Source organism: Tubulanus polymorphus, chromosome 2, assembly GCF_964204645.1.
Source record: "Tubulanus polymorphus chromosome 2, tnTubPoly1.2, whole genome shotgun sequence".
In the NCBI taxonomy this organism is placed as follows: Eukaryota; Metazoa; Nemertea; class Palaeonemertea; order Tubulaniformes; family Tubulanidae; genus Tubulanus; species Tubulanus polymorphus.
The window spans coordinates 1,883,712-1,911,130 of record NC_134026.1 but is presented as its reverse complement, the minus strand read 5'-3'; the positions used below and the strand labels follow the sequence as shown (position 1 = coordinate 1,911,130).

At 35.8% G+C, this 27,419-nt stretch overlaps 7 protein-coding genes across 8 annotated transcripts; 3 read left to right on the top strand and 4 right to left on the bottom strand.

Annotated features, from left to right (window-relative positions):
• Positions 1-1,026: 1,026 nt before the first annotated feature.
• LOC141898850 (asparagine synthetase domain-containing protein 1-like) lies at positions 1,027-3,934 on the top strand. Its single transcript, XM_074784982.1, has 11 exons — positions 1,027-1,124; positions 1,397-1,618; positions 1,704-1,826; positions 1,944-2,063; positions 2,147-2,637; positions 2,723-2,833; positions 2,913-3,012; positions 3,096-3,130; positions 3,208-3,405; positions 3,481-3,655; positions 3,740-3,934. The coding sequence occupies exons 1-11, from the start codon at positions 1,074-1,076 to the stop codon at positions 3,932-3,934; spliced, it is 1,821 nt and encodes a 606-aa protein (XP_074641083.1). The 5' UTR covers positions 1,027-1,073.
• A 230-nt stretch (positions 3,935-4,164) lies between these two features.
• LOC141899526 (lysosomal dipeptide transporter MFSD1-like) lies at positions 4,165-7,500 on the bottom strand. 2 transcript variants are annotated; one of them, XM_074785890.1, is made up of 14 exons: positions 7,300-7,500; positions 7,162-7,174; positions 6,930-7,030; positions 6,688-6,797; positions 6,288-6,343; positions 6,061-6,204; positions 5,811-5,969; positions 5,615-5,730; positions 5,417-5,517; positions 5,229-5,337; positions 5,010-5,147; positions 4,776-4,921; positions 4,580-4,694; positions 4,165-4,496 (listed from the first exon to the last, which is right to left on the bottom strand). In XM_074785890.1, the coding sequence occupies exons 1-14, from the start codon at positions 7,498-7,500 to the stop codon at positions 4,344-4,346; spliced, it is 1,662 nt and encodes a 553-aa protein (XP_074641991.1). In that variant the 3' UTR covers positions 4,165-4,343. The 2 variants fall into 2 exon arrangements, with proteins under 2 accessions (XP_074641991.1, XP_074641992.1); XM_074785891.1 differs by lacking the exon at positions 7,162-7,174 and having other exon boundaries at positions 7,300-7,434.
• A 273-nt stretch (positions 7,501-7,773) lies between these two features.
• On the bottom strand, positions 7,774-11,010 carry LOC141899527 (xylulose kinase-like). The gene is made up of 17 exons (XM_074785892.1): positions 10,929-11,010; positions 10,479-10,564; positions 10,311-10,380; positions 10,142-10,222; positions 9,978-10,064; positions 9,809-9,901; positions 9,618-9,719; positions 9,402-9,533; positions 9,261-9,320; positions 9,064-9,186; positions 8,852-8,967; positions 8,637-8,752; positions 8,484-8,557; positions 8,312-8,408; positions 8,175-8,233; positions 8,002-8,089; positions 7,774-7,923 (listed from the first exon to the last, which is right to left on the bottom strand). Exons 1-17 carry the CDS (start codon positions 10,959-10,961, stop codon positions 7,775-7,777), a joined length of 1,566 nt encoding a protein of 521 aa, XP_074641993.1. The 5' UTR covers positions 10,962-11,010; the 3' UTR covers position 7,774.
• Positions 11,011-11,047: 37 nt separating this feature from the next.
• On the top strand, positions 11,048-20,292 carry LOC141898657 (active breakpoint cluster region-related protein-like). Its single transcript, XM_074784684.1, has 22 exons — positions 11,048-12,839; positions 13,156-13,277; positions 13,686-13,805; positions 13,893-14,069; positions 14,151-14,261; positions 14,360-14,405; positions 14,546-14,598; positions 14,681-14,806; positions 14,889-15,019; positions 15,105-15,184; positions 15,278-15,358; positions 16,092-16,273; positions 16,387-16,525; positions 16,642-16,739; positions 16,841-16,880; positions 16,968-17,134; positions 17,226-17,387; positions 17,469-17,578; positions 17,732-17,793; positions 18,047-18,124; positions 18,207-18,341; positions 18,420-20,292. The coding sequence occupies exons 1-22, from the start codon at positions 11,330-11,332 to the stop codon at positions 18,770-18,772; spliced, it is 4,083 nt and encodes a 1,360-aa protein (XP_074640785.1). The 5' UTR covers positions 11,048-11,329; the 3' UTR covers positions 18,773-20,292.
• On the bottom strand, positions 20,279-21,241 carry LOC141898658 (ankyrin repeat domain-containing protein 66-like). Its single transcript, XM_074784685.1, has 3 exons — positions 20,939-21,241; positions 20,561-20,789; positions 20,279-20,452 (listed from the first exon to the last, which is right to left on the bottom strand). The coding sequence occupies exons 1-3, from the start codon at positions 21,093-21,095 to the stop codon at positions 20,356-20,358; spliced, it is 483 nt and encodes a 160-aa protein (XP_074640786.1). The 5' UTR covers positions 21,096-21,241; the 3' UTR covers positions 20,279-20,355.
• Positions 21,242-21,439: 198 nt separating this feature from the next.
• On the top strand, positions 21,440-23,699 carry LOC141898831 (vacuolar protein sorting-associated protein 28 homolog). Its single transcript, XM_074784949.1, has 10 exons — positions 21,440-21,555; positions 21,707-21,782; positions 21,976-22,001; positions 22,097-22,134; positions 22,233-22,322; positions 22,398-22,503; positions 22,678-22,782; positions 22,867-22,920; positions 23,005-23,096; positions 23,329-23,699. The coding sequence occupies exons 2-10, from the start codon at positions 21,746-21,748 to the stop codon at positions 23,450-23,452; spliced, it is 672 nt and encodes a 223-aa protein (XP_074641050.1). The 5' UTR covers positions 21,440-21,555; positions 21,707-21,745; the 3' UTR covers positions 23,453-23,699.
• Positions 23,700-24,151: 452 nt separating this feature from the next.
• LOC141898830 (uncharacterized) lies at positions 24,152-27,086 on the bottom strand. Its single transcript, XM_074784948.1, has one exon. The coding sequence runs from the start codon at positions 26,980-26,982 to the stop codon at positions 25,258-25,260; it is 1,725 nt and encodes a 574-aa protein (XP_074641049.1). The 5' UTR covers positions 26,983-27,086; the 3' UTR covers positions 24,152-25,257.
• Between the last annotated feature and the right edge of the window lie 333 nt (positions 27,087-27,419).

Here is a 27,419-nt window from a genome sequence, read left to right as displayed (position 1 = left end):
GAATCCAGTTCAAGCTGTCATATTCGTAGCATATTGTGTGTTGTATTTTCAAATACCTGTATTTAACGTAGTTATATTTTTAACTTTAGTTCTTTATTAACCAACTACTACATTTATTCTAACATTCCTTTTTCGTCAGTCACCGACAAGCCTTGCCTTTTTCTGAAAATCCAGTCTTATTTTACAACATACAAATTGTTTCTAAAATAAATGAACAATAAATAATTTGTTTTAAATTGTTTTGACTATGGGCTAAGCCTGTCCTGGACGGCAGCCACCTCTTATACCTTCCAAGGACCGGCGCGACTCAGTGAAACGAGCCGGCGATGCGAGACTCAAGTTCGTCCCGAGTCCAATGTCCATGATTTATTCATTGTAATTCCATTTTGTGTGATTTAGTGTTACGGGATTCCCGAAGAATGTAAACAAGCAACAATTTTGGTTGATGTTGGCCGGGATTCAAGAAGAAGTACTACGTCATAGTATACGCCAGATCGGGATTGCCGGCCGAGCCGCCGCTAGACTGGTTGCCTGTCCATTCGTGGTGACCGGCAACCAACTCTATTGCATATCGGCAGCGGCTCAGGGCATCAGAACTCTATGGCTAGAGCGGCCACCGGCTTCTCTGTTCTGTATACTTTTCGATTAGATTGGGTTTTTATATTCTACACATTATTCAACGAATTTATTCTTATGAAAACCAAGCTCTTTACCAATCTAATTAGGTCTATTCGTTTTGCGGTTCAAGTTTCTTGAACTTTCAAGAAGACCTGTTTAATGTACGAAAGTCTAAAATCATGACGCTTCCAAATAATTTCGAAGTTTTTTTGGACCAAGGAAATGTATTAGTAACTCGTATAAAAGTCGTATGACGTTGACCTAAAATGCGCTATGGCGCTGGTGAGATCCGCTAAGGCGCTATGCTTGGAAAGGGCTTGCGTCGTCGATCGTGGGAAGCGCGGTAGTGACGTCACCATTCATTCATACTCAGCGCTGCTTCTTTACACTAGTAATTTCAAGGTCGCGGAGCGAAGATTTTTTTAGATACGATTACTATCAATTTTGTTCATACAATGTGTGGTATTTTCTCATTGTTAATTCCTGAAAATGACAATACGCATTCAGTGAGTTCAGATTCATTATTAGATATTGATTCATGTTTTGTAGATCGAGAACAGTTCACCAAATTTCATGAGTTTTTAATTTTCTTACATTTACAAAAGGAGTTGAAAATGAAGTTACATTTCACCACGACACAACCAAACAAGACCTCTCATCTGACGGAAACAAGTTTTTGATCCCAGTAGTCTGGCCCCTGTGAATTCACGTACACTTACCTAAAAACAATATTGTTGCCTGTTAGTAGCAGAAGGCTTATGATTATTCTTTCTTTTAGACTGATGAAATTTTACAAGTTATAAGAAATTCACGACTGCCGCACAGGGGACCAGATCGACAAGACAGTTGCAATAATATTGATGCGAGTGGTCAAGATGGTTTAAAACTGTTTATGTACGGCTGTGTGTTACATTTCCGCGGCCCTCTGACTTCACAACCAATATCTGATGGAAAAGGCAACACGCTTCTATGGAATGGAGAAATATTTGGTGGAATTCAGGTACGACTATTGCAGTGCAATTAACATTCAATCCTAGAACACTGGATCTCTGACTCATAAATACAGTACACATTTGATTTTGTAGATTCCCGCAGAACAAAATGATACCAAAGTTTTGTTTGAAATGTTGTCTCATTGTAAATCAGACGGTGAAATACTGGAGATATTCGGTTTAATAAAAGGCCCCTGGTCGTTCATTTATTACCAGGTAAAATTGAGACTTGATCCCGGTAACTTAAACTTTAACTTATATTAAGATATATATTTGTTCCCGACAGCAAGTGTCTTTAAATGATATGATAAGGTATTTTCTCTTGTTTTTAAGGCAGAATTAAAAAGAATTTGGTTTGGAAGAGATTATTTTGGCCGGAGATGTCTATTGTGGCACCGTCCGGTAGACAATCATGATTGCTTCATTCTTAGTTCTATTAAAGTTGGTTCTTGGGTTTGTATAAGAGACCTTTTCACTTCGATTACACTTTTTACTTGGAATTCATTAACTTAGAATTAACGCTTTGTCAATTTCAGGATTGGGAAGAAATTCCTGTTGATGGGATTTATTATTTGGACAGCGATATGAAAGTTCATTTGTTTCCGTGGAGGAAATGTGAATCTACTCGGGTAGAACCTGTGCATGGGTCTACTGTATCTCCAAGTGAATTAATATACGAAAAACTGACAGTTCCACTGCATATTCATCCATTCAATAGATTGAATCCCACAATGAATGATCTGACCGGTATTTTAGAATGCAGCGATTCTGAAAATCTCTTCAAATCTGCATCCGATGAAATGATAAAACTTGCTGATGATTTAGTAAACATTTTGAGTCGAGCGATTGAGATACGAGTGTCTGAACAGCCATTACTGTGTAGTAACTGTTTAAAGGAAATTCTATCAGAATCAAATCATTGCGATTCTCTCAATTTCACCGACTCAAAACGATGTGATCATGCGAGATTAGCTGTCTTATTTTCTGGTGGTATTGATTCAATGATGATCGCTGCTTTAGCTGATCGGTAATTACATCTTGTGAGAGTATGCCTAATTCTTGCATCACAATATAAGTTAACAGCTAAAGGGGGAATTTGTTTTACCTTACAGACATGTGCCACCCGATCAACCAATAGATCTGCTCAACGTAGCGTTTCAACTACAAGCTAAAACCAATTCTTTTAATAAATGCACACGCAGTAAGCAGAAGAATGAAGACATGTAAGTATTTTACTCTTCTGAAGAATTATTCGATGATTCATTTTCGAAATCGAGGATTAATTTTGTCCATGATTTGCAGACCATGCGATCCATACGCTGTACCAGACAGACTGACTGGTTTATCAGGCTTAGAGGAACTGAAGAAATTAAATCCTGCAAGAAAATGGAATTTCATCGAGGTAATCTGTATTAGCAAGTATACATTAATATAGCTTACACGTGCAGCCTAGTCTCTTCGATATTGCATTTCTTACTTCTTCAGATAAATGTTACTGTTGAGGAACTTCAAAAACGAAGGTTTGTCAAAATTTTTATGTGTGTAAATTGTACTTTGATAAAGCGCGAGGTTTGAATTATGAAGTCATATCTTTCAGAGTGAATTGTATAAGTGATCTAGTCTATCCACTGAAGACTGTTTTAGATGATAGTATTGGTTGTGCTATATGGTTTGCTGCTAGAGGATACGGCCTGCTTAATCAAGAGGAATATACTAGTCCAGCTAGGGTAGTACTCGTTGGTATGGGTGCTGATGAACAACTAGGAGGGTACTCAAGACATAGAGGAATTTATCAGTAAGTTCGTCATTTTGACTGATTCTTTACTAGTTGTTCATAGGTTATCGATGTACATTTCGACTGATGTTTCAGAAAGGATAATTGGAAAGGTTTAATCGATGAAATAGAAATGGAAATTGATCGCATTTCATCTCGAAACCTGGGACGTGATGATAGAATCATCACTGATCACGCACGGGAATCAAGATTTCCATTCTTAGATGAAGACGTTGTCTCATTTCTAAATAGTCTTGCAGTTTGGAAAAAGGTGATTTGAACACATGTACCATGGTTTATTAAGCGTTTAAATCAATGGCAAATATGAATGCATATGAAATCCTTTCATTTCTAGATGAATCTCAATCTTCCAAGAGGTTTTGGAGAAAAATATCTTCTGCGTTTAGCTGCATTACGATTAGGTCTACAACAGACGTCTATTTTACCTAAACGAGCTATACAGTTTGGGTCAAGAATAGCTAAAATTGAAAATAGTAAAGAGAAAGCGTCCGATGTATGTGACAGACTTAATAAAATTGCATGTACGTAGATGAAATATTTGTCCAAGTTCATATTTACTGGATGCGATAGTCTCTTTTCTGTCTAGTCTGTTCGTGATTTTATCCAAGAAGAAGCTTTACCAATGTCTCCTACATTTCAGTTCATTCTGTAACATTGTCATCATCCTCAACTAGAATGTTGATAAAAGACTTGAACTCTGATGGATTATGATATATAATATTTTAAAAATTTATTTCTTAAAAAAATCATAATTTGACCATAAAATCTACATAAATCATTGAGCAATTAAAGCATCCATGAATGCATACTGAATATTACAATAAACATTTAACGTTTGAGCATGAGTAAAATGATTATGGTTAAACTGGATACAATTATTTTTACATTGGATATGTAAGTTTTAAAGGCCTATACTGTAGATTAAAAAGGAACGTCTTTTAATTTATGTAATTTCTCCTGGAGTCTGGTAAAAGTGGATCAGTTTCTGCCCCTTGTTCCTCATCTGAGTAGTATTCATCGGACTGTCGTCTCATAAACTCTTCTCGTTCACGTAACAACTTAAGTCGTCTACTTTGATTCAGGATGCCTCCCTAAAATATGAGAATTTAAACTGTGTCATTGTCATCAAAATGAATACCTTTTATAGCGGTAGCATTTACGAATATTTTACTACCTTTCGTTTGTCATTGACATTCAAGAATGTCGTAACTGCAACACAAGCCAGGACATTTCCTAATAGGTAGATCATCACGTACTTCCATTTCAGAAGTTTTTCTTCTGGCAAAATTCTGAAATGAAACATCGAATCAAATACACATCAGTTTGTAATGAGATATTCCTGAAACTGCCGAGGTACTGTAAATACTTACTTGTCCTCCTGGTCATTGCCAAGAATTTGACCAACAATGACGTTGGATATTCCAATACCGATCATTTGAATGGATGTGGTTATACCCATAGCTGTGCCAATAGTTGCTTGACTGACTACCAGGGGTATTGATGGCCACATACTTGCCTGAAATCATTGTTAACCTATTACTTGCATTTCTATTTCTTTGATTTAGAAATTGGATTTTGTCAAATTTCATAAATGTCAATCTTACCGCTGCAAATGAATAAGTAATGCCCAACCACAACGTAGCTACTAATGGATAGACATAAGTGAAGGCCAAAATTCCAAAGACTGGTATGGTCAGAACGGCGCATAATAGGGATAGAACACCACGCTTTCCAATCACATCCTAAATACGGTAGACAGAAAGAGAATTGTTTACTTATTCGTTTAATCAATTCCCATCGAATGTGTCTTAGGCCATGCTTACAATCATTCCACCGAGGAAGGGAGAAAGTATCATTGACACATCATAGACTGCTCCAGCCAAATAACTGGATGGTTTAGGGTCTAATCCGTACTTATCAGAGATGAATTTGCTACAATTAGAAAAATATACAACATTTTATTGTATACATATTGTACATGTATCATAAATGTTATAGTCAGTTTATGTACCTTGCATCAGCTACAAATGGGAAAACTCCATTGTAGAAAAACATGATTGACAAAGCGACCAACCAGAATGATAGTGAAAAACGCTTTATATCTGTCACTTTCTAAAATGAAGAATGAAGTTAGTCACCAAAAAGCAGTCACCAAAACTGAGAACAATTTTCAACTAGATGAATATAATGTGGATTTTTTCTATCTTACCAACTTTTTAGACTCGACACTTTGTTGTCGGTCCTCTCCGAGCTGATGCATTCCCCATTTGTCTAATGAACTAACAGCAATGGCGGACAAAAATCCAAGACCACACAACATAGCACCTGTAAACAAACAGTCAGTCTAATCTTTCAGTGTTGACTGATTTGCACAAATGTGGATACAAAGTATATGTTATTCTCACCAAACCATAAAGTCCATTTCAGTCCAAATGTTTGTTCAAAGGTTTCAGTAAGGAAAAAGTTGAGGACACTTCCAAGTCGAGAGAATGCTAATGTTATACCAAATGCCATCGCGAGTTCTTTGTCTCGGAACCAAAATGCTGTAATTCGATTCTGTACAACTGAAAGGATGAGAAAAAATAGTTTATAAACTGAACAATACCAGTTATGAATAAATGATTTTGGGGATTGTAAAATGTTTGAAATACTGACTAGTCAATGCTCCATTTCCTGATCCAAATAGAAGCCGCCCAATCAGCATCACTGGTAGAATATAATTTGTGCCTCGAAGAAATGGACCTGCGGCAAAAGTGGACGATCCAACAACACAGAGGAAGGAAAATAGGAAGACACCAACTGTAATAAGAGCAGAGAATAGTAAAGTTCAATGTGTGATTTAATTTATGAGATACAAACGTAACCGGGATGATATAACTTACCCCTGTTACCTAGTTTATCAATGAGGAAACCAGCACCAATAACAACCAAAGCATTACTGAAGCAAAAACAGCATGTTGCGTAGCCTCACCACTAAAAGATTGTGACCACTTGAAAGTGAAAGTGCTAAGAACAAATGGTACCATAACTGCCAGTAACCAGACTGTGTTTCTTAAGATGCAAGCTCCTTTCCACAAATTTTCTGTTGTCATTATCTTATATACATGAAGGAGTCTGGTTCAAAGTTATGAGTTAAGATTTGACCCTCAAGCTTATAAATGAATTTTTAATTAACCAATTCTCGATCAAGCCTTCATCTTCAAATGAACCAAGCAATGAATTTTTGTCCAGTGTGTACACATTCACCAGTACGATCAAGCTTATTCAATATTTCTAACTTACGTCCATGCATAAATGGCATACAGTAAATTGTAGTCACTGGGGCTCAAAGCTAAACAATCAGTACAGCAAGTAGCATTAGTTTCGTTTTGAGGACAGTTATCGGTATAATTCTGGAAATAAAGGTAGAATATTTCCATCAGGAAATGTATGTAGATACTAAGCACAGAGATAATGAGCATTGAAGAGGTAACTGCAGTATCAGAAGAGGAACTACAAAACAATATCAATATTCGAATACTTACTCCTTGAAATACTGATTGTAAAACACTTGGCATATCAAAACAAAAATAAGATCCAAATGTCAACATGCAGTTGAAAAATAGGACCAAGAAACGATATCCACCTGTGAAAATAAGATTTAAAAATAGTTAGCAATTACCATCAATAATGCTTCTAAAAAATCAAGAAATTATTAACCAGGAGAATGTTATTGCCAATGCCAGTGATGCATCTAGTGTTTCATTAGTCTAGTACCTAGCCGTTGTTCCTGAAACAAGAAACGGAACCGTAACAACGACTGGTATTCAGACTAGTGTTTTATTATCTAAAAGATTGTAATTAGTACACTTTGACAATATACCGTAAATAAACACAATTATTTGAATAGCTTACAGGCAGTAGGGTCAAGAGCCATCGTTCAGCTTGTTGGAGTCCACTGTAGATCCCCGTAGTGCAAGTACTGTGCAGCACAGACTTTTTGTTTATCTCCACCTCAATTCCTAGAACTGTCATAATCAGCTGATAAGCGCCAGTGCATGTGGGTTCGAATCCCACATTTCGCACACCAAAAAAAAAATAAAATAAATGTTTCATTTTTAAAAGCAGAATAAATTTATTGACTCACAATTACATTTGCATACATATACGCATTCTACCCACATTAAGCCCCATGTGCATTAAACAGTACAAGGCCCCTACTATAGCACCAATCGACAAATATTTGCACAAATAATTGATATCAGCTGCAACAAATACTTCTATAACATTATGGAATGATGTAATTATTTTGTTCCTATATATTTCTATACTATATCACGAGATTAAAGAGAACTGGGTATCATGACCAGAGACTAGAGAGACATAAAGTTTATGATTTGATGATTTTGGCTTCAAGTTTTCTATATCTTTCTGCAAGGTCTGAATATATTTGTGTGACAGATGTATCTGGTTCTGCAGCACAAGAGTAATCAGTGTCGAACTTGAAAATATCCTCAAACTTCTCAATTCCAAGAACACCTGCACGGATAAAACAAAATCAATATATTCAGATCCATTCATCAACAGGAACTCTTTTAGAAAGTTGTTCGCATGTACCATGTTTAGCTCTGAACGCACATCCCAGAGCTGCAGAATTTCTTACATTCTGAACAAACACAGGCATGTTAAAGACATCAGCCAGCACCTGAAAATCATTGGAAAAATAATATCTCTTTTCAAACTTTGAAAATCTCTTATGAAAACCAATAGTTAAGTCTCTAGATTTTTACCTGTAAAACAGCTGTATTTGATGATGCACCACCAGTAGCAATAATTCTGTTCCTAGGATCTATGAAGAAAATAGCGGCATCTTTGTAAAAATCTGTGCGCCTATTGAATATCAAAAAGATTAATTTTTCACACTTACCGATATCAAAACCCTTATTTTCTGCATGAATTCTCTTGGCTAAAAACTGGCCTTCAATAACAGCGCGTACTTCAACATCTTTTGGGAAACTAGAAACCTGTGTTGATATAGATACAGTAGACCTAATTACTCTCATCATGACTCGTGCTCATGGCTTTAGGATTATTTTTACCTCTTTATCATTTGAATTGTATCTGTACACACCGACAGAGTTTGGGGTAATCTCTTGAACGATATGATATATACCTGAAAAATATTAAGCCAAATCTAGATCAAAGTCTGATGCTGCTAGTATGTACATTTTACAATCATTCAATGCTCTCACCTAAATTACTGTTATTTCCTTTAGGCGTAGAGGATAGAATTCTTTCAAATTCAGCCCAAGAACTATCAGTACATTCATTACGAATATACTCTCTCGTTAACGATCCATTCTTATAACTGAAAATAACAAAGTAATGTTTTTACCTTAATTCAGAATTTCAATTATTTTCCTTATTTCACTTTTTTTCTTAAAGGAAAAGATTTATGTGCGCCTACCAAAACAGAACAGTGTATGTGCCGGGTTCCATCGCACTGACAAAAATATTACTGTCTATCGAGGGTATAGGATTATTCATAACAAGAAATACGACATCACTAGTTCCTAATGAGTACTAGAAATAAGATTTTAAACATTACTGTTTTAGTTTATTTCTTGTTATAAACTGCATTCATTTATTCAAATTTAGTCAAACTGAACTCATACTTACAGCTATTTCACCTGGTTTCAATCGAAGACCTGCTGCTGTAGCAATGTTGTCACCAGTTCCTGCAACTACCTTACAATTTGATGAAAATCCATACCTTTCCACGAAATAATTGTCAATATCTCCCTGAAAAAATCCAGTACATGAATAGGCATGTAGTAGCGAAATATACAGTGAATCACTGCATTTGATTAACTTACAACCACTGAATTAGAAGGTACTGGACTTCCAAGTTTTTCTCTCAAGCTTGGTGCACAAGCCTGAAATTACAGAAAGACTTTCCTTTTATCAATATGTGTTAATGAGTGATATAGTTATACACTGGACAGTTTAAATCATACATCTAAACATTGTTGATTCCATTCTTTGGTCCTGAAATTCATCAAATTCATCCCTGATCCATCTCCGTGATCTATAGGCGAGTAATCTCCAATGAACAAACTGATTCCCAAACTACTTACAAGTCCTATTCTCTACAAAAAATATACAAAATATACAAATAACACTTTGTGCAACATCACTAATTATCATGGACTATAGTTGTCAGGTTGTATCACCTCAGTGTTAAGATATGCTTCTCTATTTGTCTGATAGATTTTAGCGATTTGATTTCCAGTTAAGCGACACTGTGCAGGAGATCCAGTTATATTTGCAAGCTCCTGCAATTAAACATTCTAAAGCATAAGTATCGGCCATCATAGGCGTTTTATTCAATTACTGTTAACTGTGGTTGTATTTTTCTAGTTACCTGAGCACCACCCACTGCCTCTTCTAATTGCTGACACTGTTTTTCAGTGCTTGAATCCATCCATATTGGAGAATTTGAAACAGAAAACACATCCTAGATGAAGAGAAATACACATTCTACACAGACCTACTCAGATTTCATCTCTCATAAAGAATACAAAATCACTTACTTTCAACTGCTCATTAAGTGTTTTGTTAGGATCCAGATTATTCAACAGGTTTTTCGATCCATTCTTCCAGTAGACACTTCCATGTTGCTATGAGATAAAAAAAATAACAAGTATTCAAGTATATATTCATGATTATGGTCACATAAGTCAAACTATTAGTTTACCTGTCCAGTTCCAGATATTGCTTGAATCTTTGAGACATCCAATTTGGCTTCTTTAATTTGAGTGAGAGCGAGGTCAAATGCCTATATGAATGAACCAGAAATTTGACATAATAAATTCATTGTTCAGTCATCTGAATGATCGATTCTCAGATGCTTTGAATTCATGCACCTTAACCCACATAACAGTTGGGGCAGTAACGGTTAGTTGATCTTCGTGGATATATACTCCACCATCAGTCCTGAAATGAAATAGCTTGAATAACCTTTGTATCCCCCACTTGAATTGGAAACATGACACTGCATTATCACAGTTAGCACTATCACAGTTAGCACATACTTGAAATCAGGCAAATCATCATCAAACTTAACTACTGTTTCAAAAACCAAATTCTGGAGTCCTTCATCCGTGATGATGACTTTCAACTGAAAAAGATTGAGGATCTAATAACAATGCTGGTTAATAAATGGGAAATATCACAGGGATCTTCACATAATAGCTTCCTTGTGATGCTTTGAAAGTGGAGTGTAAATTCAAGACCTACCGGTATCTATAAATCATAATGTCAAACCCCTGTTAAACCGGTAAATTTCAAAACTTTCAGTTTGACAGCTCCGAACACGTGCGTTTGTTTACAAATATGTAGTCACGTGACCGGTTATAGTCGGGGCGTCGGTAATTTCAGTAAATAACCCTTCATAGATTTATAAAAGGAGATCCTAGCATGACTAGTATTGTAGAAATAGTGGTTACTGGGGTTAATTGACACTGAAAGGTCTTGCACAGTACCTGTTGTGTGCTTAAATCAAAGCCCAGATACATTGCTGGTGTTTCGTCGCTTCGCCGCCGATCTTTGCGATGACGTCATTCAAAGGCTCTTTAATGACGTCATTCGAGGAAACCCGGAAATCATCAACCAGGAAGTTTAAGATTGTTATTTATATTTTGTTGATTTCATTTCTAACACAACAACTCAAGTGAAAAAGAGAAACTGGTGGCAACAAGAAAAAGTGAAATATATCGCTGTGATGAGATGTAACTATTATCGTTGAACGCCATAATCAATAATATAAAAATGGGTGGGATTGCTGTTGCTGGAATTCGAAAATTGGGTAGAAAATGGTCGGTGACTAATTAATTGTCACGAAAATATTTCTCGGTTTGAGTGACTAAAGGTATTCATATTCATAATGGAAGTCAATATTGTCACAGAATTTACGAAAGCTTGGAAGAATGATTTTCCGGATGCCGATTTACCGAAGGAAGCGATTGACATCATCCGACATTGTCAAACGCATTTACAAAACGTTATCAGTGACCACGATCTTCGCTCCGGTCCGGCTATGATTTCAAAAACCACGAAACTTGAACAGAAATTACAGAAGTCACTTATGAAGCATCGGACAGAACAACGGAAAGAGCAATTCATAATCCGGCAATTGGAGTCAATGAATAATATGCTGCAATTAGCAAAAACCAAGTCAAAAAGTGCTTCTACAGATCTGAATGAAACAGGACAAAATGAAGAAGACAGACGCTTGCGGAGTACATCCGACGGAATTACAAAATACGCAAACCACCAAAACCTGTCCTCGAGCATAAACCATGATCGACTAGATATGAACAATAGTGCTCCGAGATTACCGAGACCAAGATCCACGATGGAAAATTCGCTTACGGGACATCTGTCTCTGTCGCTTGAATCAAAGTCTGATAATCAAGAAAGCAGAATTCCCGTTGAAAATGGTGATTACGCTGTTATGAAAAGAAGTGCTAGCGCTAAACCTCCAGCTGTGAAACCAAAACCAAAGCTATTGAGTAATAAAGGAATGAAACAAATGTTTTCGAAATTGAAATCCGAGAAGCATAATTCAGAGGAGGCAATAGACATCACTACGGAACAACAATGCGCTGAAAAAACTTCTGAAAAAACGAAAAAGAGCATGATTCAAAGAAATAGCGCTGATGACGAACTTTTGTATGATTTGAAACGTTCGATCAAACACAGAAGTGTCCTGTCGTCTGAAGCATCTGAATCATGCGAAGATTCGGGCTCTGATGCAGCGGCGGCGAATCGGTCGAGTAGGTTGTCTGATCAATCCGGATTAATCCAGTCGCGTCACATTTACGAAGATTTACCCGACGTCGATCCGCAGCCGGATCCGAATGACATCGATCTTTACGAAGATATCGAAGCTATCTGCAACAGCGAGGTCGCGCAGAAACCCGATGACGACAAAGAAGAAGAGGAGGACGAGGAGGATATCTATAGCTGCGTCAACCCGGTATTTGCTGAACGCGATTCTTGTATTTCGACGGAAACTGACGTCTCCGAGACGCCCGACCCCAATGACCAATCTCCGATGTTAGCAGCGTCAAACGCATTTACTGTTTACAACGCTAAAATAGTAGAGAACGATCTCTACGATAATGTATCAGATATGGAAATTGCTGCAGCCGTTAATGCGGAATGTTTATCTACTGATGATGATGACGATGACGATGAAATCTATTCTATGTACGCTAGTCTCCATTTGTTGTCGAAGAAAACAAAAGAAGAGATCGATCCATCGATGCTGTACGTCGACCGTAGTCAAATACGAAATCGCAAACGAGAAAAGTTGAAATGCGGAAAAGTTCCCCAGACGCTTCATCAAAGATTGAGCGTCGATTGTACAAATTTAGCAGAATCGGACGCAGGTAACTCTTCATTAAAACAAACCATAATCCACCTGATGATGGTCTCTAAAAGCGACTTCAAAATGTCGTGTTTTTTATTTTCATTCTTTTTATTGTGTTTATCGTGGGTTTAAATTTCATTATCTATTCTCCACATCTGAATGTGGTTATTCGGCTATTCTTCAGTGTTTGAATATACAACTAGGTAACAGTCTCCAGTTTAATTAATCAAATATCAATGGACACTGCTGAGCTTAGTTTAAGTGTGTTCCTACTTGAATTATTTAAATCAACTGCTGTATCTATATGATATGTTAATATCAATATATCATTTCAGAAAGATGTGATAGTACAGAATCGATAGATGTTTTACAATCGATGATGAATACTATGAAACCAACTGATGAGGAGAGTTTTTATCAAGATCCCGATGAATTGGATGCGCCAACAGAACGAGTTGTTAGTACCAATCAAAAATTGTTTATTCATTATCGAATAGATTTAACAATACGAAATATATTCCTGTTCTATTAATATCTACATTTGAAATAACTCGAATTATGAATGGTCTAGTAGAAATTATATGTATTTCATACTGGTACGTTGAATCATTTACTTCCTGAAAACTGTTTACATGTACTTGCTGTTAACATAAACTTCCTCAATAGAATTGACTGCATAAAATCATTCCACCATTTACACGAATTCTCTGTATGCATTTGAGATCAATTTGGAATATACATGTAAAATTATTCTAAGATTTACTGATAGAATATAGCAGGGTACCCTCGTTATTTTGTTTGAGATAACATGAATTCAAATGAACAAATGCCCTGAACATGTATTTGCCTTTAATCTATTTCCTAGTTGGTGGAGCAAGAAACGCCAGAAACACAAGTTGAAAGTGTTGATATAAGAAAGATTATTGTGACTCAGCTATTAGACAGTGAGTCTCAGTATCTAGATTGCCTGAGGACACTTTTACAGGTACTTGCTTAACTGCTTGTCTCCTGATACAGCTCACTTGCTCAACATTCAGTATTTCAGTTGATCATGAAATGTTTTACTTTCTAGTATCAAAATTCTCTGGCCACTACAACTAATCCCGTGATTACGCAAGAACAGATTAAGATTATATTCTATGGCATTCCTACACTTTACGAACTTCATCGCAAGTTTGCTGAAAATCTAGAAAATCAGTTGAAGGATTGGACACTGCAACAAGTTGTTGCTGCCCCGATTAAAGAATTGGTAATTTCACATTCAAACATCTGATATCAAAGATGCATAAACAACTGAATTAAGCTTTTGTTCTCTTTCTTTCCATGTTAGGTTTTGTTTGAATTAGAAATTGTAAAATCATATGTCAAAAATTATCATACAGCTGTGAGTGAAGTCGATAGACTTGTTATTGAAAATGAAATATTCCGAAGTATTGCTGAGGTAATTACGGTTTTAGAATCATATCAACAACAGGTTTTCAATGGTTAGCTTTTCTGTTGTGTTCAACATTTATATAATCATGATTTTATGATATTTAGGAAGTAACAGTTAAAGGTGATCGTGAGGAAAAGGAAACATTAAGAGGTTTGTAAAAAGCCAGCAGCAAATGTGACTAAAAATGCTCTGTTTCATTAGATACGTTCAAAAAAAGACACTACATAAGTCACATTTCTAGTTCAACAAAACTGAAGTTAAAAAGTACCCTGGTAATCATTTATTTTTAGATTTACTTTTCAAACCTGTTGTGCGACTTCAAAGGAATTCACTGACACTCAAGGTATATTGAATTAGCCCACCCATTTGCTGGCGTTTATAATTAGTAAAGTATAAAAGCGCAAATAATTTGTCTTTGTTTTTAGGATTTACTGAAACAGACACCTGTCAATCATCCAGATCGTAAAGAACTTGAAAGCTCGATGAAATTAATTGGAAATTTCCTCGAAGAAGTTGATGTGTTTTTACCCGAAAGTCAGAGCCCTGAAAGGGTATGTTAATCTTGTCAAAAATAGTTATATAAATCCCTTTTTATTGCTCGCTACTTAAACTCTGATATATTTGTTGTTGCAGCCAATTGGTAATGAGAGAATTCTTGTCAGAAACAGTTTGATGGTTGAACAAGTGCACGGTTCTCGTAAATTGCGACATCTCTTCTTATTCAGTGATGTTCTTGTATGCGCGAAGCCCAAACAAGGGAAACAGTACGTAGTAGCCCTACTTATCTCAACCACATCTTTTGAAATGCTGAAAATCTAAAATCTAAACTTGTATCTATTCAAAATCTAGGAATAAATGTACGTTTGAGGTTAAATGGTTCATTCCTTTGGCAGAAACAGCTGATATGGGTGAAACATTGAAATCTATAGGTAAATGTGTAACGTAATGTAAAAACACAATCTTCTATCTTTCACGAACTGATAATCTTACTAACATTCTCAACGAATAATTTCACATTTTAGCCGGTGATCCTGATGCCGTGCATAATTCTCGGCAAAATGTTCTGAGACCAAAATCTCGTCGTCCTAGTGATAGGACATTAGGTATTCCGAGCACAAAATCAATTTATTTCTAACACATTTTAGAGGCATGAACAGAAGTCTTATATCATTGTCATGAGTCAGTTTGTTCTGCATGTTCAACATGTCATTTACTATTACATGTATTAAATATCTATTCTATAAGTAGAAATTTCTATAGCATTATTTAAAGTTTATAAGAAAACGTTTTTTTTTTCAATGACAATGATATCAGAAAAATTTATTTCAGAAATTTATCTGATTTTTCAATGACCATGCGTACATTGAACAAATTCATATGCATTATTATTGGTGTTAGTTGTATATCGTTGTTGTAAAGATCATTTTCAAATCGTGAACTTTGTATGAGATATTATTGCTTTGAATTCCGTATGTTTGTTTATCTGCTGATCAAAGCAACTGTGAAATTTTACGAGTCATAAGATTATTACTCCGAAAAAATCTATTGAAGGAATTTTCTTGTAGCATGATTTGCATATATGGTACAGCAGAATTGCTTTATTGGATCAATTGATTATTTTTTCAAATCATAAATTTCTTAACAATTTCAATGGTCTGGTGTTGGTGCAGTGTCAATATTACAGTATATGCCAGTAATCCATAATTGTCGATGTAGCTTTCTCTTGAAATTGAGTTTTTGTCATCTGTTAATTTGTGACAGCATTCAAAGAAACAACTTGAACACAATCCTGAATAATGCAGTTTTACACACATGTTATTGACTTATTTTGTGCAGTTGATGAAGATCTGGAGACAAAAAACAAACAAGACGTAGAAAGTCTTCGAAAGAAAGTGAAACAGTATAAACATGAATTAAAATATGAAATAGATAAAGAAGATCAAGCTGGTAGAGGAGACAAGGTCTGGTCAATGGTGAGCAGTAAGGTTGATCGACTGCGCAAGAAACTGATTGAAGCTGTAAGTACGGGTTTGTGAACAGAGGTGTTCAAAGTAGATGTATGTAGATACATATTTCATGTGTACAAGCACTCTCTGATTTATGCAGTTGTTTGATTATTTCTACTCTTTAGAAATGTAACCTTGTCCTCGCTTCACCAACTCTGGCATTTAAAGTAACTAATAAACATGGAAAAGCCTACACATTGCTGATGACTTCTGACTATGAACGAGATGAGTGGAGAGAAGCCATAGCTGTCACTCAGAAAAAAGGTAATTCCTATTTATCAATCTAGTCATACTTCTACATACGTGACGTATTCATCTTATCATTTGAATACACTAGCCGCAGTGTATTTTCACTGAAATCTACGCATATCTGTTTTCAGTATTCAATGAATCGTCGAAATCATTTTCAGTTGCCAGACCTCGGCAAAATTACTTCAGTGTTTTTGAGGTTCAGTCACTGATCAATTCTTGTCGACAGGTAAACTTCTTTTACTATTCTGAAATAAACTGAACCTACCTGTATCCTTATTTTTCATGTTTATTAAAATTGAAAATATTTTCAAAAATCTTCAAATATAGATTAAAGTGAATAATCTTGGAACTATCCTAATACAGGAAGGTAAGATAGAAATATTTACATATACCCCGGTAGTTTACTGATTGAGAATATAAATTAGCAAGCTTATTTCACATGTATTTTTCGTAGGCAAAGATGAGGAGGTCATTAATGGTATGTTGAATGTCACCATTCATCATATCGAAAACATGAAGGAACCTGCAGCTACTTACTGTACACTGGAAGTCGATTCATTCGGACAGTTTTCAGTTCTTGCTCGAACGAATACAATAGTTGGAAATCCTTACTGGAATCAGGTACCATACATAGATAAGTCTTGTTTGTATTCTCTGTTATGTACATGTACGCTAATGCGAAATTCCTTTAATCCATGCTTAATTTACGTAGGATTTTGAATTGCCTCTGGACTCTTCACAAACATTACGCGTTTTGTGCTATCATCAAACGTCTGCTGATCAGGATAATCTCATCGGTAGAGGCGCATTAGAACTCAGTAAATCTTGGCTGTCGAGAAACTATGTGAAATACACGATCAATCTGCAACAAGCAGTGAGTAAAAAAAGACACAAGATCTTATTTCTATTGTAATGTTGCCTTTGTATAGATATATCATTGTTGATTCTATTTTAGGTGAATGTGGTTGTCTCTGTCAAATACACAAGCAGTTCAAATACTATCAAACGAAATGTCTCAAAAATCAAAAGTGCTCTTTTTGGAACTCCTTTGGGTCGCATCACTGCGTAAGTTACTATTCTTGTCTTTGGTTGTATCTTTTCAAATTTTCATTTTATAACCGCAAAAACTGGAAAGTCTAAAAAACACCGACAAATTGACATCGATTTACATGATATCTGATAAAGCAGAATATTTTAAATGTATGTTTTGTATTATAGCCGTGAGCGCAATGATGTCCCATCTGTTGTCAAAGCTTGCGTTCGTGAAATAGAGACTAGAGGTAAGTAGATATGTACAGTCAACCCCCGATATACCGGCCACATCGGTGCAGCTCGATTTTGGTGGTATAGAGAGTATGGCGGTGTATCGGGGGTGTTTTACTATGCATTTGTATTAAGATGTACATTGGGGGTGGCGATAAATGGGAGGGCGGTATATCGGGGGTTCACTGTGCTTCGATTGTAGATGTACATGCAAACATACCATCAGATATTCATTTGTTAAATGGTCGCCATATTGTTTGTTATGAATAGGAATGGATGAGGTCGGCATATACCGAGTGTCTGGTGTTACTTCAGATATTCAGAACCTCAAAAAACAGCTTGATAAAAGTAAATAGTTCATTCAGTTGAAATTGAAAATTGTATTATTCAAATCTTTCTGACTGTACCTTGCTCTTATTTTATAATCCAGATGTCAGTATTGGTCTGAAGCAATTAACACTGGCAGACATTAATGCAGTTACCGGTCTCATAAAACTGTATTTCCGCGAACTCCCAGAATCATTGTTTACCGATAATCTATACATCAATTTCGTTCAGGGTCAAGGTAATACAAACGTATTCAATGTTTGAATTGAATTCAGTACGAATTTCGATATTCACTGAAATTATGTCGTAATTTTAGGTCTGGTCGATCCTGCTGCGAAAGAAAGATGCATGTTAGCATTATTTAAACAACTTCCAGAACCGAACTATCACACCGCGTTATTCATTCTGAGACATCTGGTCAACGTCAGTGATAAAGATGACATCAACAAGATGACAACTCAAAACCTGGCTACTGTATTTGGGCCGACTCTTTTACGGCCGGCTGTACCTGAAACGGAAGACACTTCTCCGCTTGCTATGTTGTCTGCTACTAAGTCGATGATGAGTCAATCGAGTATTCTGTTAACATTTCTTGAAATGATTAAAGCTGGAAAGGATTTCAGTTGTGAAGACTCACTGTCCAGACCCACCAGAGAAAATCTGATCTAGTTATAGATAAACAGATACGGTATATCATAATGATAACAGATATATTATTATATATGAAGTATTTGTTAAACCATTGCCTTATTCGAAAAAATTGGTTATTCAGACCTGTGTTTAAGATGAACTAAGATTTTTAAACATTCCCTATACTGTGTATATACAAACATGTATAGCTAAACTATGTCATACTTTGAACTATTCAGTTCTTGGTTTAGTTTTTTAGGATTACTTTTTATTGCTGCTGCGGCTGCTGCCGCTGCTGCTTCCGCCGCCGCTGCTGCTAATACAGGGAATTACTAACCTAAATTCCATGAATATTCAGTTACCATTATGAAGTACATGTGGTATTTCACCATTTTATGGTATTTTGCTTCATTTTATGCATGACCACATGTTATTTACCTTATATGGAGAATGATATGCAAATATATTTCGAACGTATCTATATGAGTCTTTGCTATCTATGCTGCTGTTGTATATCAAATTATATCTTTAATATCTATATTATTAACGTTTTTTATACATTAGACTTGAACAAGCAAGACAATTTTCAGCGTGTCACATTCCCTGAGCATTTCAATCAGTATCTGACTGACATGTTCTAAAGTAGAGAATTTAAGCATTTATAACGTTATGTTTTGGTGATGAATCAAATGTCAAAATGACTTAGGTCTGTTGATTCACTGGTCAACTGTTGCTCAGATTTGTTCCTGTTTGTAAACGTTTTGGTTGTCCTGCAAAATCATTCCATATCTCATCATCAGATATTTGAATAATACCACACTGTAGTAAGTCCCGTACAATCATTTGCAAAATTTATAAAAATGTGCCGAAAAACATACATTTTTTTTACTGACTGCATGTGCATACATATATACATATTTACATTTTCGAAAATCTATACAATTGTATATCATTTGCCATTACCTTGTGTAATGAATGCTGACCTGCAGGTTGTGATAATCCATAAGCTCTGGTGTTTGTATATTAGTGCTTAAACTATTTTAAAGCATTATTTTATCATGATATGTGTATATGCATTTTAAATTTCTTATTTCTATGAAAAGTGAATAACGGTAATATGGATTCCATTGAACTGTCGACTATTAAAAGAGCTTATATATTCTGTGCTTAAAGTGATATTTTCCGGTAGATATATTTCATTTCAATGTTTTAGAAACATCTAATGATGATTATATGATCATTTCTGTTGTCAAATATATATAGATTTATATATATATAGATTTATAATACCGGATGGTAATTATATTTGTTCATATGGTGCTTACACATATATACATTATTATTTGTTCTTTTGCGATTGTGTATGAACTGAAATAAAGATAATATTATATGTAAGTATCCTATTTCTACTTATTTCTCCAGTTAAGATAAATACGCCAAGATACCATTAGGTTCGAATCCCTGCTAAGGATATGATAGTCATATTGCGAAAAAGGATGGACGGCATACACAAAAACGAAAGAAAACTTTTGAGTATGAATTTTATTCATGTACAATTACTAAACATAAATGCAATTATCATCATGGATGCTTGAAGTGTCCTCGGGGTTTTCACATCACTTTCAATACATGTCCTCTAACGTATCTGGATCTGTATCGTTCCCATCGTCATCTGGAAGCCGATGTTTGACTCGTCTCTCTTTGTCTTCTTGTTCAGCCCTGTCGAAAGTAGATTGATCATTCAAATATGATAAATTGTCGAGAATGATCAAACGAAGCTGTTGCATTACCAACACAATCGCCATAAAAAGATCAGCTATTACTAACATTTCTAAATACTTAACGCAATCATCAAAACCATATATTTCAGCGATTCGTTTTGGTGTGTCTCCATATTTGCTCGTTTTATTCATAGGAACATGTGCCGTATGTAGGGCCCTTAACGAAGTGAGTTTTCCGGCTTCTGCAGCACAATGAGCAGGTGTCCAACCATCTACCATTCTGGATGTTCCTTTTGCTCCGTATTCTAATAACAAACGAATGCATTCTACGTAACCTGTAATGATAAAAAGATAAGCTGTAGGCTAACCCTAGACGATTTGAAAAAGGAACAACTGCAGCGAAGATACAATAAAACATATGAATACATTTTTTTCTTCGTTTTCATTCATTTCTTGCACATGTTAAAAGTCACATTCTACATACCCTTCGTACATGCCCAATGTAACGGGGTTCTGAAACCCCATTCTGCGTCTTTCAAATTCACGTCATATTTCCCACTGGATAGATACTCTTCCAATGAATCATAATCACCCAAAGTTGCAGCTTCGTGTAACACCAGTCCTGCAAGGTTGTCTGTCATTTCTTTCAGACTTTTAGATGATATACCAATTAGTTGAGTCTGTGTTGCTATGGATTTCTAAAGCTGATTAAATTGACAGGTACTGTCCACATGGCTTTGTTATGGTTGACAGTTGTCATAACAAAACACTCTGCCACCTATAGGATTTTCATGAAACAGCAACGCATGCAACGAAATAGATCTAAGAGTAGGCCTATATTTACATTATCATTTAAAGCAAGATTTTGAAAAATGGGTTATTCATTATTGTGTAAGATATGGACACGAATAAAAAATGTGGCAATTTGAACAGGATTCGAACCTATTCGTTTCAGAGATTGATTGGCGTAACTTTCTTCATTTCACAGTTTACTTCCGGGTTTCGTTTTTTTAATGTTAGAAAATTGACATTTGTTAAAAGCACTTCTTACGAAGCCTACTGACTGTATGGTATATAGCAGTTGCAGAATATCCATATTCAGTACGTAAATATATCAATTTTAGAATATCCAAAGTGCCATGTCGTTATTGAAATTTTGAAAAATATATGATTTTCCTTAAATCTCTGGCTCTTCATACTCTTGTTCATCAAATAGATTCTTCAATTACCTCAATTTCATATTTTCATTTAGATTTAGTGTAATTTACGCTTCTTTGCCGAAAAAGAAGATATGTTTGCTGGAATAACCACTTCAGGCCCTAATGCTGGTAAGTCTGACTGTCGTGGTGGTGGTTTAGTTTCATGCTAGGATATGATCACTAACCACCACCACCAGTTGGTATAAGCTCATCCGATTTTAAAAGCTTTCCACCGATAATTTGGTCACAAACAAAACCTCTTTAATGCCAACCGCCCGAGTCAGCCACAGCTAATTATTGGTCTGTATCTTCTATTTTGTAGCTCAAAATAGACCCGAATTATATGAGGTAAGTAATTAGGCCTATACAAGAATTTTGGACCAGTCAAAAAGCCTGCTAACGATTTCTTAAAAAGTTCTTCAATTCATTTACTCATTTGACAGGAGGTGAAACTGTACAAAACAGGCAAAGAACGAGAAAAGTAGGTACCCTTATGAATCGATTTGCCAAATCATTAATTGTGGAAATTGGGATAAAAGTTATTCAGTAACTTTTCTGGATACATATATCAATTCACAGGTATGACAACATGGCTGATTTATTTGCTGTTATTAATACTCTACAATGTCTAGAGAAAGCCTATATAAAAGACGCAGTAACCCCAAAAGAGTAAGTACGAGATTGTACCAATTTTCAGTGAGCCTTACGATCATGTATTCTGATTATTGTTACTCTATGTTACAGATATACTGCTGCGTGTTCAAAACTATTAGTGCAATATAAAGCTGCATTTCGTCAAGTCCAAAACGATGAATTTCCGACAGTTGAGGCATTCACAAAGAAAATGAAGGTACAGTTTGCATTTTATTTTGTGAAAGAGACAAAGGCTTAATTACACTTTTTATTACCTTTGAAGAATGCGTGAAAGAACTTTTATTGAAAGTTGAACTCGATTAATGGTTTTATGACATTAAAATCAAAGTAAAAAAAATGATTGTAGTTTGTAATGTTCTTGTTATTTTAGCTTGATTGTCCTGCAGCTTTAGAAAGGATAAAAGAAGATCGCCCAATTACGATTAAAGATGACAAAGGCAATACAAGCATCAAATGTATTGCCGATATTGTATCTGTAAGTGTTTTGAATATGTTTTCTTGGAATCTGTGGTGAATATAGAGAATTTTACGTTGCTTTAAATGTGTGTAATTTTTCCAGCTCTTTATAACTGTGATGGATAAACTTCGTCTCGAGATTAAAGCAATGGATCAGGTAAACCTATTAAACCTACTGTTCTCGGTTGAAATCGATGATTTCACATCTCTCAGATGACATTATTTTCCACGACTGTTTCAGATCTATCCCGATGTTAAAGAGCTGATGGAAAGTATGAGTGCATTAAGTATATTACCAAATGACTTCGAAGGCAAAGACAAAGTAGAACAATGGTAAGGTTTTGTCATTCTTCCACTTCATACAAGCCGTAGAACAGCCCTGCCTTATTTGGTAAGGCATTGGTCAAATCGTAGGAGCCAAATTATCAGCCAAATTGTCAGAGATTTTGAAATAATTGACTGTAATCAGGAGTAAGAAAGAGTCCACTGTATATTATGCGTATAAAAGAGTAGAAATTAGTTGTTGTTGGAATGATTTCTGATTGGATGTGTTTATCGATTTCAGGTTGTCAACTCTCAGTCAGATGCAGGTTAGCGATGAATTAGATGATAACCAAGTGCGACAGATGTTATTCGATCTAGAATCGGCGTATAATGACTTTAACCGTGTGTTACATACAGCCTCGTGATTCGCATAAAACAATCTCAATAGATTCATTTAATTCGTGATGAATACAAGAAAAAATCATGCTGTAAGGTGCTGAATTTCACGAAAAATAGACCGAACTTTGTCGCTTCAAAAATCTTGTCTCATCAGATTTTTTTTTTGCAGCTTTTCGAAAATATATGTTAAATGGTATATATGAGAGTTCTGGTGTAACATGTTTGATATAATTCTAATGTAAATATGTGGCAATCAAAATTATATTTATTTCCTTGTTGATACACGATTTACCATACGTGTAAGTACATCAATACAAGCACTATTTCTATAATTATTCTGAGCAAGTTTCTTTATTAGCTCCTTATTTGGTGCGAGCTTGAATTCGTAAAATAGATGTCAATAGGAAAGAGATATTCATGTCAGGTTTCTTTACAGACTGACTTATTGCATTAAACCAGTTTTCAAAAGCTCTTGGAAACGCCTGTTGATCTACATACATACATACATATATACAGTGAATAACGAAAATTATTTATTTATTTGGTTTTAAATCATTATTATCGAAATAGATAATTATTTATGAAAGATTTCTGGTCCGTGCATATGTATAAACAATGTTTACATCTGGTGTAATTATTATTAATGTTTTGCGAATTATTTTTGCGTCATGTCATCAAAATTTAGAATATTTTCCTGTATTAGAACTGACCTAGATTTGTATAATAGTCACAGCAAAGAACTTTATTAATAAAATTGTACATATCCTATATTAGTTTTCATTATTGTCTTTTGAATTTCGGGATCTCTCGCAAGCTGAGTCATTGATAGGATTGTAATACAACTGTGTAGGAGTCGTTACAGAGGAAATAATTCACTCAGTGGGTGAATTCTAAAAGACTTTCAATCAGCTCATAGAGTCCAGTCATATCCCAACCATCTATTTATTAATTATTCACTCGAATATCAACATGAATATCACAAAGGCGAAGGTATTACGTGTGATTAGAATGGTTCAATAGGCGTTGGTTGGAGCAGGGAGGTAGGAGTGAACCCTCCCTGGTTAGAGAAATCCGACCAAGAGTCAGTCGTACAGTTATGACTTAAAAACCCAAAGACGACTTTAACCAAACTTAAGCCAGTCTCAGATCTAATTTAAAACTACTGGTCCAAGTATCACCTTGGGTTAAGTTCATTCCCCAACTGGCATAAAGAACCGTTCGTTTTGTAAGTTGCCGAACTTTTCGTAATCGATTTCCTTTCTTATTGAAACAATGAAACTTATTTTCTCAAGTGAATATAAATACAACTAGTTCATTGTTGTATTTCCATAATAAAACAACATAAAATGGTTTAGTTAATTCTTTAAACACATAAAGGTGTAGTTTCTACAATAAATCCTTACATACATAGATACATAAATGAATAGTGCTGCAATAGCCGGTGCAGTAAAGCCACACATAGCTGGCGAGGACCGATCATTTCATCAGATATTTGAGAAAGTTATGTTAAAACCGTAAAATCAAATTGATTTGAATTCTATAGTTTCAGATTATGATCTTTTCAGTTATTTTTACGATATGTATATTTCCATTCTATGAAACTGGTGCCATATTAAAATAGAAAGCCTTCAAGCCACCATTCTATTGCAAATGTTCGCATGAAGAATGGTGTCTTTATACTGTATTTTTGATGATCTGTAATTTCCTGTAAACCAGGAACCTGTTTGCGTCACGACGTGTATAGATGAAATATATGAAGCAACCTATTTGCGTATGTTTTCACGACGAATATCATCGAAAATGAAAAATAATGAAGAAATCCGAAATGATCCTATAAGTACATATTCACTCTACTGTTTCTGCGGACCTTTTGAACCTTCTCATCGCTGTCTCCTGAACCACCCGGACTCTGAGGGCTACTACTGCCGTCACTGCTATCATGCGAGGACGCTTTTATAGTTTTCAATTTCGTTTTCTTTTTCGCTCCGAATATACGGAAGATGGCAGGGTTGGATTTGCGCCTAGAAACATCCGCGTTTGGCTTTTGTTTACGGTCGAGTGGTGAAGGTTCGACGATATCTCCGACACTGTGCGATCGTTCGTATTTTCGAGCCGGTAATGGTGGTGGTTGTTGAGGTATCATTAATGGTATATCACCTAATGAATCAACCTGATCGAATTTCTCTTCTTTACTCATGTGTATTACTGTACAGACAGGTTCTGCAGTATCCTGTTTCGGTCGATGAAAACGAAAGACCTTGTTATGTCCTCCAGATTCCATAGATTTTTGTAGTTTTTGCGGTTGGTCTTTGTCTTTGTTTTTTGGTTTTTTATGAAGCGTTTGATAAATAGGCTCTTCCCAATTGTCATGTTCAGACCAGTTATGTCTCTTAACGAGGCCTTCGGGTGGTTTGATACCGTAACGCACTACGTACAGATAGATATCTTCAACCTCGTCGAAAAGTTGGTCTTCTTCGTCTTTAGGCAGTTGAGTAACTTTATCCGGGATTTCTGGTTCGGGAGGCTGTGGACTCTGTGGTTGTCGGATTGCGGGATGATTCTGTTTTGGGGCCTCTTCGGGCAAATCAACAGCTACGTCGTACAAAACATGAATGCTGTTCAAGTAACTTTGGGCCATTTTACCGCATCTCGTATTCACCTGTCTCATTTCGGGCGAATTCTTGATCTCTTCGAAATTTGCAGACGGCAAAATCTTCAAGGGTACGTGAGTCGGAATCGGCAGCATTCTTTCATTGCCCGTTAATGAACACGTGAACGCAATTTCTTCATCATAAACATACAATAAACGCACAATACCGCTGAATTTGATTTTATCACCAGTTCGGGGACGAGGCCCGTACGCCAAATGCACAGTCACGGGCAAACGAAAGTTCGATATGATACTCTTGATATTATGTACACCGCTTATATTACGAGCGGCCACTGGACTAAACGTACCCTTTTGTTCGGCACTGAACTGAACAGTTTGTCCATTTTCGTCCAAGCAGCGCAAAAAACGAATTTGTGTCGTTTGCTTTTGTTTATTTGCTGTCGCGTTTATCACTCCGAACAGAGTCAGAGTTTCACCTGCTTTCACGATGCGATAATGATCCAACGATATTTCACCGTTATCCTTACAAGTATAACCGCGGATATCTTCGCGGACGAGACATGTATGAGGCGAGACTCGAATTAGTTCAGTAATTGATCTGATAGGTCGAATTTGTCGTCCTTCTTCGGAAAGAGCTTCGAACCAACCTCGATAAGATACCGGTATCGCTAATTTCTGGTTAGTTTGCACTATCTTCATCGCGTCGTGACTATGTTTCATATTAACCGCCAACACTTTCGATATTCTCTGCACCTTGTGAAGATAAGCTTCATCTTGTCTGTTCGGGTTCGACGAATTGGCTTCATCCTTTGTTCCCAAATGAAGATATTCGCCTTTCGTAACTTTAACGATATTCGGAGTGTTGTAATTAGCTCTATAATCCTTCAAATAAACCGAAGATCCAAGCCACAGCAGCGTCGGCGAATTTTCTGATTTCTGCGCCATATTCCAAATTTATAATGGCACATATATACTGATACCGTATTTCATATTCACTTCTCTATTTATACATTTAACACTTATAACCACCCAACCTGTTTTGGGTAGAATAAATATGTTGTCCCACTTGGCCTTTATTAATCACAATTGGTGTGCGTACTGGTTTTTGTTGATTTAAGGTTCGCTCATGTTCAGAAATCGTGCATGCACAAGACGCCACCTCGCTTATTATAAATGCATTAATGATCACAAGGCCCGATTCGCTTATACGAATTTAAGAAAAACGCATTTAACTCACTTTCTTCATAAGGCTGATATTCCCCAAGAAGCAGCCACAGTGGCCTTTATGGAATTTGCAAAATTTCATCTGAACGGATTCTAACAAGGTTTTATTTAGATTAGAATAATTTGTTTTGTTTTATTTTTCAATAATGACGCTGTTT